General features: G+C 48.5%; 1 protein-coding gene across 4 annotated transcripts; it reads left to right on the forward strand.

The window, feature by feature from the left end:
* The first annotated feature begins 95 nt into the window (after positions 1 to 95).
* Positions 96 to 23,314, forward strand: lpin2 (lipin 2). 4 transcript variants are annotated; one of them, XM_060058422.1, is made up of 20 exons: positions 96 to 276; positions 4,924 to 5,124; positions 9,115 to 9,210; positions 9,820 to 10,226; positions 10,348 to 10,455; positions 10,557 to 10,677; positions 10,777 to 11,185; positions 11,314 to 11,413; positions 11,723 to 11,910; positions 12,405 to 12,498; positions 12,612 to 12,681; positions 12,802 to 12,894; positions 13,337 to 13,425; positions 13,823 to 13,973; positions 15,018 to 15,166; positions 17,079 to 17,165; positions 17,440 to 17,592; positions 18,902 to 19,016; positions 19,942 to 20,045; positions 20,637 to 23,314. In XM_060058422.1, the coding sequence occupies exons 2-20, from the start codon at positions 4,933 to 4,935 to the stop codon at positions 20,779 to 20,781; spliced, it is 2,871 nt and encodes a 956-aa protein (XP_059914405.1). In that variant the 5' UTR covers positions 96 to 276; positions 4,924 to 4,932; the 3' UTR covers positions 20,782 to 23,314. The 4 variants fall into 4 exon arrangements, with proteins under 4 accessions (XP_059914405.1, XP_059914404.1, XP_059914403.1 ...); XM_060058421.1 differs by lacking the exon at positions 96 to 276 and adding an exon at positions 322 to 561; XM_060058420.1 differs by lacking the exon at positions 96 to 276 and adding an exon at positions 583 to 2,893 and having other exon boundaries at positions 9,823 to 10,226.
* The last annotated feature ends 16 nt before the right edge of the window (positions 23,315 to 23,330 follow it).

The following is a 23,330-nucleotide window of genomic DNA, read 5'->3' on the forward strand; positions in this document are numbered from 1 at the left end:
GCAATTAAGTGTGTTGTCTTAAGTGAGGTATGCATAATCTGCACGCAGCACACCGCCCTTGATACGGATAAAGTAAAGTTGAACAATACAGTGGTGTGAAGCCACTGCGGGGCTCCCTGTGCCACTCTACCACCACCACCACCAGCGCATCCAGCCGCCACACCAGTCATTTTATGGTCCAGGGGCAGGACACGTCGGGAGGTTTCAAAAACATGGGGACGGACTGAAGAGTCACACATCTCGAATTAATCTTCGATATATCTCGAACGTCGACAGGTAAGGTGATACAACATTACGCCGAGCGATGCTGTTTGGGCTTATCTTGGTCCTAGACTCGGTAGTAATGACGTTAGCTTGAGCTAGCAGCCAGGGCTGGCTAGCATGCCTTGTGATGATTAAGCCATCCTGCTACGGGGCTTGGCGGACTATAAAGCCGTTAACGTGGGGTATTTCCTCACAGTCTGAAGCAGTTCTGTTGTTATTAGTGGACTTCAATAGGACCATCTACGTACTGGAAGCTGTGGTATACATTGGCTCATGGTAACGGGTGTTATTCGACTGGTAAGGAAAATAGGCTACGTGAGTTAGCCGGGTCCATTCATAGTCGTCGACCCAATTCGAACGCTGAACAGAAGTCACTTGGTGGACCGAGGCTCGTATTACCCTCGTAGTTTATAGGTTATCCTCTGGTCTGTCCACACACAATGTGTGTGTGTTGTGTGTCTGTGGGTTTGCATGTGTCAGTATGCATTGTCAATAATCGATTGCCCAGGTGATATGCAGTCTACCTGCATTCTTTCATTATGGGAAGAATGCCCCTTAAATATTCCGTAGTTTATTACATTTTTCATGACATGTTTATATTGTTCCTGAGGCAACGTCCTTTTGATAACCGTTATGTTGTCACCGACCTCACCTGTTCAGTGTGACTGTAACCTGTCATAACACGTTTGAGCCACCCTAACCTTAAGTAAAGTGACATGTATCTCAGCGCATTAAAAAAGTTACAAGGATTCTTGGCCCAGAACCCTTCTTCTTTGGCTCTACTCTACTTTCATCTTTCAAAACAATCACATATGTTATATATGTTGATCTTCCCTTTCCTTCAGTGGTTTTCGGTTTCTTTATTTTGGTGTACAGAGGTGACTCCCAAGTTGTGCAAATATTTAGTGCTCTGCACACTTTCTAACATAAGCTCAGCTTTGTAAGGTAATGGATTCTGTTTCTCAATTTACTGCCTCTTGTTGATCAATACTGCCATTTGAGCCTAATTTATGTTTTATTTATTTGACAGTTGTTTTCATTGGCCATTAATTAAAAACTCTGTAATGCACTTCATCAACTTTATGTTGTTGTTATATGACGAGATAATGTAACTGGCAATATTGAGGTCAACAAAAGCTCAAATTATTGTAAATAATGGCTTTATAATTTCGCTCTTGTATGTGTTTTATAGTTATTATATAATAGTGTGTAGATTTGATGTAATGGAATTGTCAGAACAAAATATTTTTTAATGAAGCCATATTCTTGGCGTCATCTACGAATATTAAATGTGAAAGCCATTAATAAGAACTTCCACTGTTACTTTCTTTTAAGAAATAGAATAGTTTTATGTTTTGGCCAAAATATTCTCTACATTTTCAAATATGTTATTATGACCTTAGCAGTTGTATAGGAATTGTTTTCCATTTCTCCTAATTGAATCTGTCCATGTTGACACAGAGCCTGGTGTTTTTGGCATATCGTTCAAAGTAACAGGATTATAGTTCAGTCATTGCTTTAGGCAAGTAAGTATGCTTAAATGGCCAAGAAGGGAAAATAGTAGGCAGTTAACTATATGTTCTTGTTTCAGACATGCCCTACAGCTACTGGCCATGTTTCCGATTGGAATAAACATGTTCAACCGGGTTCGACGCTGTGCGTGTGCTCGCTGATTTTGAGATATGGCCACTTATAGAAAGCCAATAGTGTGCATTGTTGATCCATGGCGTTTATCTCGGATCTAAATAAGACCTGTGAAGCTTTGAGCCACATTTCCAATTGAATCACTTGCTGTGAACCTCATGCCTAAATGCTATCGGCATAATGTTCAGATATCCATTTTTCAGTCGTGGTTAAGAACGTTGAATACTTAGTTCTTAACTATGATCACATGTGTGGCTGATGGGACTTGAGAGCTCCGCAGAAAAGTATGAGAATAACAATGAACAAGTCAAAGTCTTTAGCCAGTCTGGAGGTTGTTGTTTGTTGGCTCTGTGGCAGATGACATCCATCGTAATGAATCATCCACAGGAACGAGTCAACAGAGTTCAGTACACACGTGACCACTTGCGGATGACTGGCCTTATCAGCCAGAAAAACCTGGTGCATTGGCACGCCACAGGAATCTGCTCGCCATCTTATCAGCCTTTTACCAAGAAAGTCAAAAGACGAAACCCAATTGGTGGAAGCCTTGTCTTTTTCTGCTGATTGGTCGGGGGTCACTGAGTGGCAGCCCCATCACATGACATCCACCCCTGCAGTGGACCAGTGGGTGGGAAAAAGACTCTAAAACAATAATGTTACACAATAACCCCAGCTGCTCCAGCAGCAACATGGTCGCCCCAGTGTTTACAATCAGGAGGGTTAATTTTCAAACAGTGTCGATGATAAGAGTATGGCCTCATTATCGGCGTCCTCTCCATGGGAGAACCACGCGGCTCCGCCGATGGAGTATCCTAAGCCGGGCCAGGTAGAGGTGACCTCACCGTCCGCCAACGCCGCCACGCTGGCAGTGACGGTGCTGAGGAAGAGGCTCCGGCACTGGGGCGACTTTGAGCTCTCGGTGGGGGGGAACACAGGCACCAGTGTGTCTGATGGGTCCTCCTCTCTGAGGGCCACCTGGTTCTGGGTGAGTCTGGAATCAACAGGTTTTTGTTGCCTGTGCCGGCTCCTTTGAGGCCAGAGGGTCATTGTGGCTGCGCGCAGTCGTCCCTAATTGGTTAGGGTTTTTTCTAAAGGATTTAATCACTATTGATCCACGTGAGCGAGGACACTTTTTAAGGCGGTTTTCTGGCTCAAGTGGTTGCTCTCCAGATGGACGCGATGCTTGGGTTCCTGAATAGCATATGGGATTTGGATCTTGGATTAGTGGGGTTGTAGTCGTACAATGCCTGTAAAGCCTTGTTTTTCCCTGCAGCTTTTTAGTGTATTAAAGTATGTTGCTCACTTATTGCCTGTCTTTCATAACAGCAGTGCCGTGACTTAAATGTTCCATATATGAACTGTCATAAATCAAGGCACACACTAATCTAGGTGTATCTGTGTCCTAAAAAATGATTACATGTTTCAAGTAGCGATGAATGAAATACGAGTGAAAGGGAAACCCTTTGGTCTTTCATCTACTATCACTCTGGAATGTTGATTAGGGTATCAGTATTCCATGACTCGACCGATTACAACCCGATATTATTCCGATGCCATGGAGTTCAGTGGCCCCAGTCCAGTCACTAACGGGGCTGGTTTGAATCCCTAACTCTTGGGGCCAATTTAGGTGATACTGGTGCCACATTTTCTCCCCTCGTTTTTCCCCGGACATGGAGGTCTCGTTCCCATTGGTCTGTTTGAACATAGCAATCGGAGAGAAAAAAAACTCCGGCATAATAGGCTTTCCCTTCATCCTCCGAGTTGTGCTCGACTTAAGTCTACCGTGGTGTTTAGATTGGGGCGGTATGTTGTGGAGGGGGAAAAAAAACACTGTACTCAGTGGTGTTTACTTGAAGACTGTGTCGGAGGCATTTCCTTTTGTGAAGCTGTTTTTCCAGTGTCTAGCTATGTCCACGTCGGAGCTCCTTAACATGAAGGGCTGCCATTTGCTGACAGATGCTCCGTGTTGTATAGGCTTCGCTCTCCCGGGACACTCCCACACACGATCCCTTTTCCCTGTCTCAGAGGGAGTGGGTGTGGGTTTTAGATTTTTGGTGAACATTTTTCTTTTTCATTACGCCATTGAATGCGTGCTGTGAAATGTGAATGCTGCTTGTATTAGGCCACACATTATCTAGAATAGATCTGGAAGGAACCCACATTCAGAGAATCAAGCCTTTCAGTTACATAAACCCAGCAGGGGTCAGTGGGTGATTCTATGTTTGCAAGGCAAAAAAAACTAGACCGTGGCCCTCAATCAACCCACAAACATTAGTTGCTTTTCTAACTTGGCAGTGTTACTTTCATGTTTTGTGCGCCCATGAAGCTAAAGTGATGTCATGGTGTGTTGCTACATTTATGTAGGATTATTCTAGTCTCTTTGACTGGATGGACAATGCATTGTTTATGAATGGGGTTTCCCTCCTCCTCCCCCCCCTTGTTTCCTGCTACATTGCCAACGAGACAGACATTTGTTTGGGACTACATGTTTTCAGGTTACAGTATAGATACATTTGCCAGAGTAGATTAGAGAATTGCAGCTTCCTGCATTATTCTGTTGTTGTTTGCTGACTAACCCCGAACGTGATGTGCGGCCTGTGGGACTGGAGACTTGTTGCGTTGTCTTTACCGTCCTCCAACAGCTGCTCTGTAGTGCTGACACCACGTTGTAAGGGTGACCAGCTGCCTAGAGTGCACGTCATCAGGAACAGGAACACTGAAGACGCCAAGAGAACAACCATAGATGATACAGTCAAATATTGTTATCTTTACAAACAATGGTATCTTCCGGGGAAGAAAAAAAAAGAAAAAAAAAAAGGGAGTAAATTGAATGAACTGTTCACGCATTCAAAAAGGGTAAATTATTTCCACAAACTGTTTTGCAGTGAAAAAAAAACCAAGCTGTTCCTTCAACGTCTTTTTGTTTTTAGTGCCCTGGCTCACCTTTGCACCTTGACCCTCGGCCTGTGTCTCCCCTTGACCCTCCTCCCCTCCCTCCCTCTGTGCTGTGTGCAGACCAACACCATGAACTACGTGGGCCAGCTGGCGGGCCAGGTGCTGGTCACGGTCAAGGAGCTGTACAAGGGCATCAACCAGGCCACGCTGTCGGGCTGCATCGACGTGGTGGTGGTGCGGCAGCGCGACGGCACCTACCAGTGCTCCCCCTTCCACGTGCGCTTCGGCAAGCTGGGGGTGATGCGCTCCAAAGAGAAAGTGGTGAGTTGGGAGGAGACCGTGGGATGTGACACACACACACACACACACACACACACACACACACACACACACACACACACACACACACACACACACACACACACACACACACACACACACACACACACACACACACACACACACACTATCTCACTCTGTTTTCAAAAGGCCTCAGAGACCCTCCAAACACATTTAGTTATGTACTAAATAAAGTACAAGTGCAAGTACTTACATTTGGGAACGTTGCCGATGCCAAGTACCGATATGAGTACTTGATAATACCATTACAGTTTAGAGAGCTAGTGAACCCACTGTTTCAGCGGCAATGCAAACACAGAGTTCTCTGAAAGAGGGGGCCAGGTTATTGCCATGGTTACTGCAACTTTAAGATACTTTTTTATTACCGTTGTTTCGTATGAGCTTAAATAAGCTCATACGCTTATTATATATACAATAACTGTTGAATATATTAGTGCACCACAAACACAATAACGGGTATTAAATAAATCAGGGCTCAGAAGGAGCTTCACCATCCACACTCACCATAGTGGTATACAATATGTTTCCCAAAAGGTCAACTTTCTCTCGGGACGTCGCATTCGATTGCTGCCCAGACAGAGCTCCACACGACCGCACCACCAATGCACGTTTTTCACTAAATTGGGGACTTATTTCAGTAACAGTGATGAAATGGCATAGAATACGATGTTGACATTCATGTCGGACAAATTTCCAGGTTACAAAAAAACTTTTGGGTTCACCCATGACCATGCATTGTTTTCTCTTCAAACCTCAAGCTATTGGATGGTTGTATAGGACAAGCTTTACGAGTACATGAGCAGTGAGTACTGTATCGGTGCATCCCTACTACGTTTCATAAGCAAACACAGTAAATACATACTGGTTTGTTTGCCATGAGTCAGTCAGATTGTCATTGCAGTGAGGCTGAACTGCGATGGTCATCGTCGTTTAGACTTGAACTCTGCTTGTACAATGCTAGAGACTGCTACACTGAGCTCATGTCAAATAACACAATGCAAACAGACACGCACATGCACAGATGCACGGACGCGTGCGCAGTGCGCACAAACAGTCTTTGACGTCAAACAACAGATGCCTGCCAAAATTGTGCACGCAGCAATGTGACTTTGTGTTTATCTGTAAACAGCAGTCAGTTATCAGCCCCCTGCTCTCCAACTTATCCCTGGTCAGCACCACAGCATGCCGGTCCAGCCCTGGCACTGTTTGCAGTGTTCTAGTGTGCTATAAAAAGCATCTCTCTGAATCCCTTTCTCTGCTCCATGTCTCAGGGTACTGAGGGCGTTCGTGAATGAGTCCACGCGTTCAGTTATGAATAAAGCATTTTTCTTATTACTTATAAATGCTTGAAGGAAGCCCACAGAGACCAGCTACAGTTGATGCCAATTTGAATGAAGCCAATGAATAAGGGGAATAAAAAGCGGATGCATGCATAAAGGGTACATTGCAGGGGTCTACAGCCACAGTGCTTCGTGTTTGGCTCGTTTGCGTCCGAATGGCTTCTGACTTGAGCCAGAATGGCCATCCGACATTGGACCACATGCGGTACCCATCCCAAACCTGGTTAGGACAAACCAGCTTTGAGGCCGGCCAGGGTGTAACTCAAGCTATTAATCAACAGGGAAGTGGTTTTCAATGAAAACACCATTTGAATGGCGATAGGGTTGAATGATGCAGTGGCTCTGTAAAGAAAATATTAGAAGAGTGCTTTAGTGTTTGTGTGTGCATATTTTAAATACCTATCTGTTCAGTTTTGCAGCCTGTAGCCATTCCAGACTAAATGTTTGAACTCGTTTCGTTATAAGTCTACAGGTTGAAGACAATAGTCTAGACAGCTGAGGTACGACAGACACTAGCGATGAAAAGAGTGGTTGGAATTCTTCATACCAGCCTGCAGGTTGAGGGACATTCATTATGGTTAACAAGGAGGCCATTTGAGGCAATTTCCAAGAGCTCTAAAAATAATTTGTGTTGAGATTCTTGGCCATGGTAACAGTTTATTTTGTCTTATTTTGGAGATGAATGACTGGCTAGTAATCGGGGCGTCTTACTGTTGACCTATACATTATGTTTGTTTAAACAAAGTGCTCAATCCGTCACTGATAGTGATGATTGAACTGTGTAAATAACGTCACGGTTCGCCCGATAACACCTCGAAAACGTGTGTCGGAACACTCCATAGTAAATATGCACATGTATAACTATTTATCCATTGACATGTGGACACATTCCTCCTCTCTCCGTAATGCATCAGATGGAACGGAGACACAAGTCAGCAGGGTGCTTTCAGATGTGTGGGGCTGGTCACTGCTCTATCGGTTTCCCAGAATGCTGATAAGAGGGAGGGGGGGGGGGGGGGGGTCAGAGGAATGAATGAGGTGGTTCCTATGGGCAACGCGTTCGTGCACGTTCAGAATGAGGTGGGCCTGGGAAGACGAAAGGGAGCAGTTTTGCATTGCAAATCTCCATGACTCACCTGCCTATGGCTGCTCGGGTTAACGTGAGGTGGTGTTGTCTGGGAAGGTCTGTGGGGGAACATGGGTTTGAGATTAACCCTAATTATCCACACCTTTTTTTCAAAGGTTTACTGAGCCTTTCCAGTCTTTGTGGACGATGGGCGATGCCATTAATGTTCCCAGTGAACGACTGGTTTACAGATTCCCAGGCATTCATGATGTTCAGCGGAGTTGACCTCTCAGTCAAACTCCTCAAACTGTCTACAGTCTGGCATCCTTTCTGTTAAACCCAGAAGGCATGAAACGCCTTTCTACGCTATAATAGAGGAAAAAATAATCTTTTTGTCCCGGGGAATATATTCAAACCCACATTGCAATATTGATATGGCAGAGAGTTCAAATTCTATCATCGGCCTATTGCGTGTTTAACATTTTTATTCGAACAATAGTTTGGATTAGTTCCGTGGCAAAGAACAAGGAAAACGGGCTGCATGATTCTCGCTGCTCGTTATAATGATTAGGCAGAAACCCCTCCACTGTGATTCTTATCCACACATCGTGCCTGGCAGATCTGGGAACCAGCCTGAAACTGTGAGTGTGAATCCGCCCTGTCAAGGGTTGAGGAGGAGTTCAGGGGGCCAATGGGCCAGAGCCAGCGCTGGGTCATTCATTCTCTGCCATTATCCGCATGCATTGAAATTCCAAGTCATCGCCCCGGCACACACAAATGGAGACGGGCCGCCCCGATGGTAATCATGAAGTCACTCCTCTGGGGCCCCGTGGGAAACCACACTCGACGAAGAGCGATCCTGCACCTGACGGGGCATGAATAATCCTCCCACCTGGCACACGCACAACGACCCCAGAGCCACCGGCGGCTGAGGCCTGCTTCTGAAGGGACTCCTCCTAATGGCCTGCTCAGAGAGCTCCAGAGGCTAATTGGCTCTCCTTCACTCTCTCTCTCTCTCGACGTCTCTCGCCACCAGACTCTGACCTGCTTGCCTCAGCCTCTGCGGTGTCATATATCTGTGAATGGCCGCAGCTCTACCCGGGTTGTCTCCTGGCAGTCCTGAGCCGGCCCCGGTTCACTGGTGTGCTTAAGCAAACATGAGCCCGGTGGGCCCGGCGATAATTGGGTTTAGTAGGGCCTCGAGGGGGGGGGGGGGGGGGTTGGGGGTTGTTACAGGCAGACACAGTCTACATGGCCCTGTTTGTAGAACATGGTCTGCGTGCTGCCCTGTCGGGTGTCATTCACTTGTAGAATATGTGGAGTGGTTCCTGGATGTTTCACAAAATATGTTTTGAAATTGTTTTTGTGTTGGCTTCTTACTGGCTGTTTTTGCTTTCCTTTTCTTATGTGGTTTATTTGTTCCGATTATTATTCACTTACCGTACCTTACTTTCTTAGCCTTTCTTGGAAAACTTGATGCTAGTTTTGTGAAGAAGCATGGCTGCTGTCTGTTAGAGCTGGCTAACCCCTGTGTGATGGTCTCAGATCGACATTGAAATCAACGGGGAGCCGGTGGAGCTGCACATGAAGCTGGGGGACAACGGCGAGGCCTTCTTCGTCCAGGAGACGGAGCAACTCAACGTGAGTGTGTTCACCGGCCGTACATGATGGCCGGGGCTCGGGCGACGATTCATTATGATGTGGTCTATCAGAAGCACTGCATTATGGGGATATTGATGGTGTCAGATGTTGTTTTGCATGATTAATTATTGACGTCATATCTATTGCGATATGGAGATATTAAAGCTGCTGTCGGTAAGACTCTGGATCGATGAAGAGAGAGCAGGAAATAACAAAGAGTTTTAACCCTCAAAATCCCTGTTCCCTTCCTCGCTACATTTCTCCGCCATTGACTTGATGAAATCAGGGAGGAGATGCCCTGATTTCATCACGGTAGATTGTCAGAAGAAGTCTAAAACCTCAATACCTTGACTCAAGGTATTCAGGTTTTAGACTTCTTCTTCCTTGAGAGACGGGCGCGGTCAACTTGAAACGATATTCCCCGACGCGCACTGCACTCACAGATAACTGACAGAAGTTTGTCCTTTCTAACCAATGACAATCCAATAATAGCTCTTCCACCTTACCGGCAGCAGCCTATACCATTCGCGGTGGATAGCTAGGAGCAGTTGTAGTAGTCGTTGTAGTGAGAAGGGCGAGTCAGAACGCCTGTCTCCTGGGCCCCATCAGCAGATCGTGCCGGCCCACCTGGTCACGTCCCCCATCCCCACGGAGGGCCACCTGATCTGGATCAACGAGGTGGAGCGCCGCGCGGCGCAGCAGCAGCAGCACCTGGAGGACGACCCCGCCGACCCCGAGGACGCCCCCGAGCCCCACCACCCCACCAGCACCTCGGGCACCACCAAGAAGAAGAAGAGGCGGAGGAAAAAGCACAAGGGAGACCCCCGCCGCGAGGAGCTGACTCCGCCCATGGCCCTCGTCTCGGCTAACGCTGCTGCTAACGCTGCTGCTAACGCTGCTGCTAACGTTCCCGCTCCGGCTCCTGCTGCTACGACCTCCAGCGGTCAGACTGAGGAGATCTTTGAGATGGAGCTGAGCTCGGACGAAGAGACGGCTGTTCTGACCCACGCCTCCAGGTAGGTGTCTGGGCCTGGCTTCTGTTGTTCCTGAAACTAGTGATACGCAGATTCATAGAATGGGCTATTAATGGTATTATTATATTCGTACAAACTTAATGTATGTTTACGATTTTGTCAGGTCGCCATCGATGACCACGATGCGGGACATCGACCCCAAGTTGCCTGCAGCCAGACACAACCTAGACAGCTACCCCTTCTCCGACGGAGACTGGTCCAACGCTGATGGGTATTGAATCAATGAATCTCCCCCTGGTCGACTCAAACGTGTCAGGTGTTACCCATCATGCTTCATGGCGTGTCTTTGTCTGACTCCCCCCCCACCCACAGGCTGTCGCAGGCTTTTTCCCCCAAGAGTGACTCTGAGCTCCTGGTGAAGTCGTCGGTGAGCATGCTGCGTGCCGAGTCCCACATGCAGTGGACCTGGGGAGAGTTCCCTGAAGCCACCAGGGTAAGAACCCCCCCCTAATCCTCTCTAAAAGCAAGTGAATCCTCAATGAGCATCTCAAACCTTGGCCGACTCGAATGACCTCCTGCTCGCTCCGTCCAGGCGCCCAAGAAGGAGCGGTACGAGCTCCCCAAAACGGTGACCATCACGCCGTCCGAGAGCACCCACTTCCGGGTCATCCTCAGCTCCGAGGCGATGCAGAGCGAGTTGGAGCCGGGGCCCCCCAAGATGATCGCCAGTGGCATCGGCGGCGGCGGCGACCGGCCCGCCTGCGCCATCATCAAGCCCCAGCCGCGCACCCCCACGAGCGCCACCGTCGGGCCCGTCGTGCGCTCCTCCACCCCGGTCGACGTGCAGCCCCCCCTGAAGCCCACGGAGCCCCCGGAGGCCCTGCCCCCCGGCGTGACCACGTCCACCCCCATCAACGTCTCGGGCAGCCCGGGCATGGCCCAGATGGCAGGAGACGCGGGGGACGCGAGCTCAAAGTGTGACTCGCCTTCCAAGAAGAAAGGCAAGGCTTTGTGGTTCTTCCTGCTCCGATTTCTGAGCTCTTTTTAGGGGTTGTTGTTGTTGTTGTTGTTGTTGTTGTTGTTGTGGTTGTTATTTACCCCGGTTTATTGATTCTCTGGTCTCCTGAAGGCGTCCCTAAGAGAAGCCAGCACCAGGGCCCTGAAGATATCTACCTAGACGACCTGTGCGTACTTGATCCAGACGTGGCTGCACGCTATTTCCCTAAAAGGTTTGTCTTCCATCCTTCCAGCCTTCCTTAATTCCTTCCAACCTTAGCAATATTAATTAGTTGTCTTGAAAGGCCCTAGCTTAATTATTATTAATAGAATCATTATTATTGTGTGCGTGAACGCGATCTCTTAACCTAGCGATTGTGAGGGCTTGGCACTGGTTTCTTTAAATATCTTTACTGTACAGACAGCGGTATACTGTTGTTTCTCTTTCTTCTGACCAATGTGCTTTATTGTAAGTTGCTTTGGCTAAAAGCGTCATAATGCCCTCAATGTTAATATGAACATGGTCCACGGTTGTGTTGCAGTGAGGCGGAGGCAGCCACCAAGCACTGGATGGACTCCGAGATGGGCTCGGGCTCCCAGTCCCCCCAGTCGGTGGGCAGCGCCGCCGCCGACAGCGGCACCGAGTGTCTCTCCGACTCAGCCGGCGACCTCCCGGACGTCACCCTGTCCCTGTGCGGAGGCCTGAGCGAGAACGCCGAGATATCCAAAGGTATGGGCATATATCCAAGATATCTAATGCTGATCAGTGGCAATCAGCGATCAATGCCTTAGACAGACCTTTTTGTGCCTTCGTGGACCAGACATTTACAGCACAGTGGGTTGAAGAAGACAGGAAATAACATATAGCATAGGTGGTATTCAAACCACGGTTGCTATGCGGTCTACGTGGTTGAGGCACCAGCAGGATGAGCCACTGAGCCGCCCCATTCATCAAACATTAAATCAAACTCCAATAAACGTATTAATTAAGAAACCCAGCGACCCGACCGCTGCGTTGCTGGGAAACACAGCCTTTGTTTGGTTGAGGCTGTTTATGTTGCTTGTTTTTCGAGAAGGAGGCTTTATTGCGACCCACTGAAAGTACACCGTATCACTACTAAAGGTTAATGTCTAGCCCTGTTTCCACGGTTACGCTATCGCCCTTATTATCCATTAATGTGTAACGAATGCTTTTCCCTCCCAATGTTTTTTTTTCTCCCCCAGAAAAATTCATGGAGCATATCATCACGTATCAGGAGTTTGCTGAGAGTCCAGCCATCATCGACAACCCTAACCTGGTCGTGAAGATCGCCAATAGGTCCGACCATGCCCCCTTTGCTTATGGATGAAACGCAAATACTTGCTTCAGTTGAGGCTGTTAGCCTTTTTGATTTCAATCATTCAATAAAAACTATTTTTGTGTTCTTCTAGATATTACAACTGGACGCTTGCTGCACCACTGATCCTAAGCATGCAAGCATTTCAGAAGAATTTGCCAAAGGTAAAGAGGAGTAGCCCCTCTGTCCTTGTCTTTTCTGTGATGTGATGCTACATTAGCCATTTTGAGCCCCTTTGAGGGGCCGCTGACAGGCGTAACGCAGCGTGTCCCCTGTGTCCCCAGGCGACCGAGGAGGCCTGGGTGAAGGAGAAGATGCCAAAGAAGTCTGGCCGCTGGTGGTTCTGGAGGAAGAGGGCCGACAGCACCGTCAAGCAGGTATGATGCCCGCGTCAGAGGCGTACCCCGCTGTTACAGGCATCCAGGGTCCAGGATGTACTTTAGATCCCAACCCTGAATTGTTTTACCTGCCAAATTGTAAAATCGTTCAGCTATTGGCTGTTGGCAGGTGTTGGTTTTGGAACGTATCAGTAAGCACAGAAACACATGGAGAAACTTTGAGCCAATTCGTCAATAAGAACTGGTTGATCCAGTAAGCAAACAAACAACCAGCCAACACATATTGGAAGGGTTCCTAAAGAGGAGCATAATCAGGGTTTTCATCCAGGTATTTCCCCAGGCATCCAAGGTATACACTTTAAGCAAAGAATGAATGAATTATACATTATATATTTCTGTGTGTATTTTCGCAGTCCTTTGAATCCTTGATCCGGTACTGTATCCATATGTATTAATCCCCCGTCTCCTCGCTCTGTGGCAGTCTGAGGCCAAGCTGGAGTCCAAGGAGGAGTCCCAGATGGAGGGGGAGGGCCGGCCCTCCCTGTCCCAGGAGCAGAAGCTGGCCATGCAGTGAGTCACACGACGGGTTCACTGACCGGCTCACCCACTCTGACCGCTGGGTTTACCATAAACGCCTCAATGAGTCAAGTGCTTTAGGAGCCAGGATGATTGTTGTGTTCTTACACGGTTTTACAGCACTCTGGATACACAGTCTGCGGTTGTATACTGTAGCTGATAAGATAGTGGGTTGTTTTCGGTGAACAAATAAACATCACGTGCTTCAAACTTCACATATATCTATTTGTTTTAGTTAAGTGGGCTATGTTTAAAACAGCCTTTTTGCTGCAGTGTTAGAAACGGAGCATTCATACACACAACTTGGCAACGATGTCAAAAAAAACGAGCTACATCTTCCTCGCTCACCCTGACGACGCAGTGTCCCTCTCCCTTGGCGTGCCCCCCTCAGGCCCAAAGCCGGGGACTCGTCCAGCGACGAGGAGTCCAAGGAGGTGAGCGCCGCCTCCTGCCCAGAGAGGCTGCAGGGTCAGGGGGAGGCCCACGTGCACCCCAGCCCCCACGCCTACCGCAAGTCCCTACGCCTCTCCTCCAGCCAGATCGTAAGGACCCCCCACTGTGTGTGTGTGTGTGTGTGTGTGTGTGTGTGTGTGTGTGTGTGTGTGTGTGTGTGTGTGTGTGTGTGTGTGTGTGTGTGTGTGTGTGTGTGTGTGTGTGTGTGTGTGTGTGAGAGATGTTCAGCCCCTGACTTCTGGCAGTATTTCAAATGAGCACAGTGCTGGTCTCTAGTATTGTACAAAGTAGGTTGGAGTTTAAAACAAAGCTGTTTTTTTGCAATTTAGCCTCATTGCAATGACCATTTGACTCTAGAGAATCAGACCGGTTAGTTTGTTAAATACACTTGCACAATTATTTATGATGTAAGAAAATGGCTTTGGAGTTTTTCGGAATTTAATTTATTTTGTCTCTACATGACATTTTACTTCACTATGTATAACTTGATGTTGGATACATTTCAACAGTCTCTACAGGCAAATTTAAATATGGCATCTTTAAGTAAATACTCCAAACTAGTTCTCCTTCTCCACAACCCTTTGGCCTGTTAGTGGAACCTTGTATTAGTTGGTCTCTGCTGCTATGGACCATTGGCATAGAACTGGAAAGACCAGAATAGACAAGGAAATCTGACAAAATACACAGAATGACTGGATGTATTCCTGCATTGTGCTGTCAACAAACTGAGCCCTTAATTGTTGAAGACCTTTTAATGCCAGGAGTGTTAGTAGAAACCAACATTGGCTTATTTCCATAATGACTGTTTGAACAAGTTAGTCAGAGGTATTGCCCAATTTCATGTGACAAGTGTGTCAAAGAAAAAGTCCAAAAAACGCAGATCCCTGCTTCTAACCTGCTATTGATGTGTCGGAGCGCCCTCTACTGGCCGAGTCCTACGTACAGCGCGTCTATTCCCACAGCAGACTGCAGGGGGCTCCAAAGCACCGTGGATAGAACGAAAAAGAGCTCAGACTACAGAAAGTGTCTCTTTGATTTGCCCCAGGGGTGTTTTTTCGGTTTGTTTTGTATTGCCCCGTCTCTGTTCTGATGTCCTGGGTCCCCCCCCCCCCCCCCCGTTTGTGTCCCCCCAGGCCAGCCTGAAGCTGAAGGAAGGGCCCAACGACGTGACGTTCAGCATCACCACGCAGTACCAGGGCACCTGCCGCTGCGAGGGCACCATCTACCTGTGGAACTGGGACGACAAGGTCATCATCTCCGACATCGACGGCACCATCACCAAGTAGGTGCTTCGTTCGCCACGGGTCAAAACCCGAACGTGGAAACGTCCCAAAAAAAATAGATGTTTATAAAATTGGATGGGTTCATTTTCAAATCCATGAAATCTGTGTGTAATCTTTTTTTTTTTTTAATGTTGTACACTTTTTCGTGATGATTGATTAAATCGTTTGATTGACATCTGTAGAATCCTATACGAAGCCAGCAAAAAAATACACCCTTGATATACCCTATGTTCTGGGTAGAAAGAGTGATTCAAAGTATGATTGTTTTTCTGTCTTGGGTAGTTCTACAAATAAGAACCCACATTTGCGGACTGTTTACCTTCAGCTTAAGCCTTGAGACTTTAATATTTGCTTCTGTGTTATTTCAGGATCAGTTTTCTTCTTCTTCTTTTGGTTTAAAACACTTGAATAGCTTGGATTGCGTCATAAAGTGTGTGTGTGTAATGAAAATGATTATTTTGATCAATATGAAAATGATAACCTTTCCCAAAAAAGAGCCTTCATAAGCTTGCTATTCATAACTTGGTGAGTAGGCTATGCCCGTAAAAGGAATTATTAAATCAGCATTTTAACTGGCTATCAGGTTTGACAAGCAATTTCACCAAGAGATGGAGGGACTTAGCCAGCAGGCTTGAGAACCGCAATAGCCTTGTACTTCATGATTTGTCTTATAATCTCCATGTATGCCTCATTCATAAAGTTTGAGAGATAACTTTACTTTATCAAGCTCATCTTACTTAGCTTTTGAGGGCACAGAGTTGGAAAGAGAGCCTTCAAATCTTTACACCTCACCTCATCATTATCTGTATTCAGCTTATAGAGACGTATTTTGAGATGGCACTGTGGACGTAACAATGTTCTATCTGAAAATCGCCCAACCCCTAAACATTAAGTTTCTTTACTTTTCCAAACCCTCTTTTATGATCTGGAACAGTGTATGAGCCGTCCTTGGCCATCGTGATGCTGACGCACTTTTGGTGTATTTTATTTGAGTAAAAGACAAAAAGGGTCCTGGTAGTCAATGACAACCAGTGAACTAGGACAACTTTCTTTCGAATGTTAAGAAGACACTGGCGGTTTAAAGTTTGGTGGGAGATGGATGGTATTGGGTTGGACGGACAGACAGATCAACAGACGGGCTGTGTGAAAGGTCTAAATCCCAGGCGGCCCCGCTTCCCGGAGCCGGTGTTATCTATAGCCATGCGGTTACCCATAGAAACGGCACAAGCTGTTCTGTAAATGGCCCCCGCCAGAATTAGCCGTTATTAATGCAGTCGGCAGATGACTTCTATTTTTACACATGCCTGCGCTTTTTTCAATTAGTCTGAAGACCCCAGCCAGCCTTTTTTCCTTTTTTATTATGTTTTATTCATTTATTGTTTTGTGACGTTGTGAAGTCGATGTGTCGGTTCCTGTAACTCTCCCAGGGCTGTGCTCATAGGTGGCCCACATCAAACGGCTGATGATTGACTGGAGCTTATTATATCGCCCACTGTGTGTGTGTGTGCGTGTGTGGGTGCTGTTGTCATCATTGGAGGAGCAATGAGCACTGGGGTTTTTAATGAGTCCATTTACATTTCAGAGCAGATGGATCCCTAAGCTGGGGTTAAGACAGGACAGGGTTACCTGTGTGTGTGTGTGTGTGTGTGTGTGTGTGTGTGTGTGTGTGTGTGTGTGTGTGTGTGTGTGTGTGTGTGTGTGTGTGTGTGTGTGTGTGTGTGTGTGTGTGTGTGTGTGTGTGTGTGTGTGTTCTCTCTCATTATCTCAAAGAAAAGGGGTTCTTGATGTCTTGTCTCCCTTGGACAGAGCGCAGGAAGGTTTTTTTTTTTTTTTCACACCCACGCACATGTACACTTCAGTGCTTCTCCTGCCTCTTCTCCTGACCGTGTGTGTGTGTGTGTGTGTGTCAAGGTCTGACGTCTTTGGCCAGATTCTGCCACAGCTGGGCAAAGACTGGACCCACCAGGGCATCGCCAAGCTGTACCACTCAGTCGCAGAGTAAGAGACGGATAGACGCCGACCTTATATCCGGTCTTTTTTATATCTTCCAAGATTACGTTTTTTAATCCGGTCTAGGTCAAAGGTCAACCCGCAAAGTGTGGCTGTAGTAGACGACGTTGTAGCTGATGATTCTATAGGTCTGCTCGTGTCATTTTAAACGACCAATTTTGTTTGCAGACCAAATTTTGAGTCAGAGATTCGTCATGGCGGCTAACAGTGGGGGTCGTGCGTCTGTGTCTTGTTTCCTCCTCCGTCCTGGGAACGTCTGCAGGAACGGCTACAAGTTCCTGTACTGCTCGGCGCGCGCCATCGGCATGGCGGACATGACGCGCGGCTACCTCCAGTGGGTCAACGACGAGGGCACCATCCTGCCCCGGGGCCCGTTGATGCTGTCTCCCAGCAGCCTCTTCTCTGCCTTCCACAGGTATAGCGCACGGGGTTACGTTAAAGGGGGGCGCGTCATACCGCCAGGTGCGAGTGTGTCGAGCCGTGACGAGCCGTTTTCGAAAATCCGCCTCTTCCGCACATCACAGGTGGGCGTGTCCACCTAGACGTGCGCTGACTAGATCAGTCTTACCAGCCCACCCAGTGGACTGTGGCAAAATGTTGCTCATCTATCCGTCGTGCTTCTAGGTGGACACGCCCACTTGTGATGTCAAGAGACTGACCGATTTTTAAAACGGCTTGTGATGGCAAGTCACACTCGCACCTGGTGTTATATTATGGGACCTTTCGAGGCATTTAGCAGATGCTTCAGTCCGAAGTGACTAAAAACAAACGGTTCATAAACACATTTCACGGCGGAGTCGACCATGCAAGGCGACAGCCAGCTCGTCAGGAGTAGTCAGGGTACGGTGCCTTGCTCAGGAACACTTCGATACTCGAGCTAAGAGGAGCCAGGGATCAAACTAGCAACCTTCCGGTTACAAGATAACCCGCTCCACCTCCTGAGCTAAGCCGACCCCAATGCGACACAAATGCACGCACACACTCACGACCTCAGCACTGTCCAACGCTGAATGAAATCCTTGTTCCTCCCAGACTTCTGCCGACATAACTTTTAGGATTGTGTCTTTTTAAACAAGCACGCACGCATCAAAAACACGCACACAGTCTGGCCTCAGCACTGTCCGACTCTGAATAAAATCATTGTTCATCCCTGACTGCTGCGAAATAAACTTCAAGGATTGTGTCTTTTCACACACACACACACACAAACACACACACTCTGGCCTAAGCACTGTCCAACTCTGAATGAAATCATTGTTTGCCCTGCCTGCTGCGTTCCCCCTTTGAGATAACGCCTCTTCCTAGCCCCGCCCACTTCCTCCCGCCCTCACCCTGTCTCTTCCCAGTGTACTAAGCTAGCCGCTGAAACTTGGGCTTATATTCTTACCGTCTCCCTCCCCTTCCTTCTCCTCCCCGGGCCACTCCACTGCCTTCAGTCTTAAACCCCTCATAAATCTCCCATCTGTATTCAGGACACCCTTTCCTCACTTATGTATTACTCCTCTGCCGAAGCGATTGCATTGTTATTGATTGAGTGGGAATCGCGGGCTGATGTGTTTTTGTTTTTGTTTTGTTTGTGTTTTTTTTATCCCCCTCGATTCATAACAAGGACTTTTAGATTGTGTGTGTGAGTGTGCGTGAGTGTGTTCTTAACGTGCATGCGCCCCCTAGCTAGCTTATTGCAATGCCGGTCTTGATCCGTCCCCCCGTCTCTCTCCCCCAAGGGAGGTGATCGAGAAGAAGCCGGAGATCTTCAAGATCGAGTGCCTCACGGACATCAAGAACCTGTTCCTCCACAACAAGCAGCCGTTCCACGCCGCCTTCGGGAACCGGACCAACGTGAGTCCCGGGCGAGTGCCCAAGATGACGAGGATTTGGGTTGTTATTCCTATTTGGGGCTCTGCCTGTTTGTGTGTGTGTTTGTTTGTTTTCGTCCTCCTGGCGCATGTACCCGGTGTCTTGTGTTGACTGGCTCTCGGGATGCAATCCACCCTGACTCTGGCTTCAGTAGAGGAGGAGGAGGAGGCCTGAGGAGGCTCAGGCAGGGGGCTCAGCCCAGACGGAGGTCATCTGTGGCGCCTGGGGACCGGTCCTTGGTCGATGATAGGGTGGGGGGGAGGGGGTTGGGAAGCTTAAGCAGGCCACAGGGTGTCATTCTCAGCTGCACAAACACCCCCTACCCACCTGTCCTCCCAGCTGGGACAGCCAACAACACACGTACACATAAACACACAGATTGACAAACACACACACACAGATTGACTAACAAACACACAGATTGACTAACGAACACACACACATTGTGACACACACCCCCACAGATACACACACGCACACACAGATTGACACACACACACACACACACACACACACACACACACACACACACACACACACACACACACACACACACACACACACACACACACACACACACACACACACACACACACACACACACACACACAAACACACAAACAGATTGGCACACGCACACACACACACTGCCCGTCACTCACTCTCTTTTTCAACCAAAGAGTGACTTCCAGAAATAACAGCGTCATGCACCAACAGGAAATTGACGTCTTAATATCATTAGCGGCTTCCATCAGCGCTTGTTGTTTGTTTTGTACGCTACTGTGACTCACACCTCCACGCCCCCCCCCCCCCAACCCCCCTCCTCGCACCACCGGAGACGAACCCCCCCCCTCCTCCCTCCTCCCTCCTCCTCTAACCACACCCCTCTCCGTCTGGCCCGTCCCAGGACGTCTTCGCCTACAAGGAGGTGGGGGTTCCTGTGTGCCGCATCTTCACCGTCAACCCCAAGGGGGAGCTGATCCAGGAGCAGACCCGGGGGAACAAGACCTCGTGAGTCCCCCCCTCCTCTCCCCCCCCCCCCCCCCCCCCCGCAAGATGTTCACCAATCGACACAACGCACATCCTGTTGTGGTGCTGCTGGCTGTTGTTGTTGTTGTCTAATCTCGGGGAGCCGGCGTAATGTGGTCGTGGCTGGTGTCCTGGGCTCTGAGCCGGGGTTTTTGATACTTGGCTGACGACGCGTCCCTCCGGGGGGGCGGGGGAGGCGAGTGGATGTTGATCCACCGCCGCCGCGCTCTGCGCATTTCAATGGGATGTAAAGTGACTGTGAGAGCCCTGGAAAGCGCTCCACAAATGGAATGCATTACACTTGTTGTTTTGATTATTATTGTTTCGGCAGCGCAGTCACACCTTGTGTTTGTGGTTTTCTCTCTCTGCCTCTCGCTCTCTCTCTCTCGCTCTCCCTGCCTCACTCTCTCTTCCCCCCCCCCCACCTCTATGTCTCTCTGTCTCTCTGTCTGTCTCTCTCTCTCTGTCTCTGTCTCTGTCTCTCTCTCTCTCTCTCTGTCTCTCTCTCTGTCTCTCTCTCTCTCTCTCTCTCTGCCTCTCTCTCTCTCTCTCTCTGCCTCTCTCCCCATATAGCTACTGCCGACTGAGTGAGCTGGTGGAGCATGTTTTCCCGCTGCTGAACAAGGAGCAGAACCAAGCGTTCTCCATGCCAGAGTACAGCTCCTTCTGTTACTGGCGCCAGCCCATACCTGACATCAACCCCGACGAGCATCTCTGATCGTACGCACGCAGCCACAAACGCACACACACACAAGCACACACACACGCCAAACCCCTCGCACGCACGGCGACACACGCAAAGAACCCTCTAGACTTCTAGTAGCCAGCACTCATGCCCCCCCCCCCCCCCCCCCCCGTCACACCAGCTTTTCCGGTTCAAACAGAAAACGTAATGCAACGCACAAAATGCAAAGAGGTAGGAGTTCAGGAACATAGGAAAACCGCTGAACCCCTCACTCTGTTTAAGCAATGGATATGAAGAAGTCTTCTCTTTCACTCATCTTGCTGAACACACACACACACGTGTACGTTGGTACCGGACGGACGTCGAACAAACCAGAGGGAACCGGACACTGGGATACTGGGCGTGGCCGGGGCAGCACTGAGCCTCCACAGTTCGACTGCTGGACGCAACTGAGCCCATATGTGTGTGTGTCTCTCTCTTTCTCTCCCCCCCCCCTCTCTCTCTATCTCACGCCCCATTCTCGGACCTCCAACCCGGACTATGCATGACTCCAGATCAGAGGAGTGGGTTGGTCGTTCCGGTGCTGCTGGATGAAGCCCCCCCCCCACCCCCCCGAGTGGCACCGGGGTTCCCATGACAACGCACTTAACCGCTAGGCGTCTCCAAGGCGAGGGTCACGTTGTAGAGCGCCGCTATGTGCCGCCTGATTTAGCATCATCAGTTAGATCTGTTTCAACTCTAAACAAGGAGGAGCTGAGGGTCCTGAAGCAAATAATAATAAAAAAAAAGAATAGTTCACTAGATTTTCTGCCAGCTAACCAACAATAATGTGATCTTGCTGGTTTATTTTGTTTATCCTCCGTCTCCTCTCGAGTCGTGCTCCACGAAGGCACTCTGAGACTCTGGAGGAGCCCGATTGAAGTGCTGATGTTTCATGTTTGGTTGCACTCACAAACCCCCCCCCCCCCCCCCCTCTCCTCACACCTCTGCTCCTCGGTGCAAGTTTTGGGCTGAGCGACAGCTCCGGGGTTGCTAGGGAGATGACAGCACTAGGGTACAATGCTATACAAGGCCTGGACGTAGGACTGTGTGCCGCGGGACGGGCATAACGGTCTGATAAGGAGAGATGGAGGTTGTGTGAGAGGTTTAGACTCATCGGTGTTTAGCCCGGTGTGTTAAAAGAAAACTTTGGATAATGTTTTTTTTGTGCGTGTGTTCACAATCTTGTTATCAACTCCCATGTCTTTGTTCCCCCCCCCCCCATTAACAATGCAGTAATTATTTATCTTAATGTTAAGTTATTAATTATTATTTTTTGTAAATATTTGTTCAACAGTGCAGATTGTAAATGCGTGATTGTTTGAGTGCAGGTTAATTTAAAGACTAGCGCTAATCACCAGAGATGGCTAGCTATGGCTTAACGGTGTGTTTCCTAGCCGTTTCAATTTTAAAAAATGTCAGTGCTCTTTGTTTCCGTCTGCAGCAGTCATGGGAGGTGAGCTCCTAGAGTCCACAGAAGTTTGCCAGCAAACCCCCTTCTGTGTGTGTCGGCGAGGTTAAAGTGGGCATCGGTAACGTCTGTGTGTGTGTTTGTGTGAGTGAGTGAGTGAAAAATCTATGATTACTTCCGCGAGGTCATTTCAGTTTTATTTTATTTTTGAACGACCACTGGCCTTTGTCCGGCACTGGGTGTATTTGGGTGGCAGCCTTTACCCAAACTTTGTAAGAGGTTAACGCAAAACAACACACACGCACACACCACCACCGAGCCCAGCCTTATCCGAAGCACTTTGCCTTTGCTGCACCCTCACCAACACATAGGATACCTTCAACGTTGCGCGTCTTCCGCCCACGTCTGCTTCACCCAACGATGAGGCACCAGAGAACAATGCTCTCGACGCTATATGTATACGTTTCTTTATATTTGTTTTACTTTGCGTCCTCTATCTACGCATTTGCTTTGTCAGATTTACCTGAGTGTGTTTTTTGTGTGATATATATGACACACAGCCTATTGATGTACTGTGGCTGGTTAGTTCTTCTCCTTGGTTTAATTCATAGGAAGGCAGGCGGTAGACTCTATAAGCAACCGCACACCGATGCTATGGTGAATAAACATCACCAGATGTTGGCCTCGCATCTCACATGCGTCCTGTCATCAAGCAGAGTGTGGAAAGCATCGTTTTCAGCATCGCCTGATAGCAGTCTGGTGTAATGAGGTTAGAATAATAATGTGCGTGCGTGCGTGTGTGTGTGTGTCTGCGTGCACAAGGCCAATCCGTGGCCGCCACGATATTCAAATAGGAACCAGGTTAAGGCGCGGCGATTAGTGGGAACACTGGCCTCGGGTGTGCTGTCGGCGTGAAACAGCGACTACTTGAGAGGAACATGAAGCACTTTGCGGCACTCGTGCACGCCCAGACGAGACAGCGGACGCTGGAGGTCTGGCTGTGGAATCCCAAAGGTTCAGAGCCCCACCGTTGGTACATCGGTGTGGGAAAGAGAAGGAAGATCCACGCTAGGTGAGACGTGAAGGGGACTGAAGGAAAAAAAAAAAGCACAGAAATGTACGGTGACGGCTA

This window comes from Gadus macrocephalus, chromosome 8 (genome assembly GCF_031168955.1).
Source record: "Gadus macrocephalus chromosome 8, ASM3116895v1".
Taxonomy (NCBI): Eukaryota; Metazoa; Chordata; class Actinopteri; order Gadiformes; family Gadidae; genus Gadus; species Gadus macrocephalus.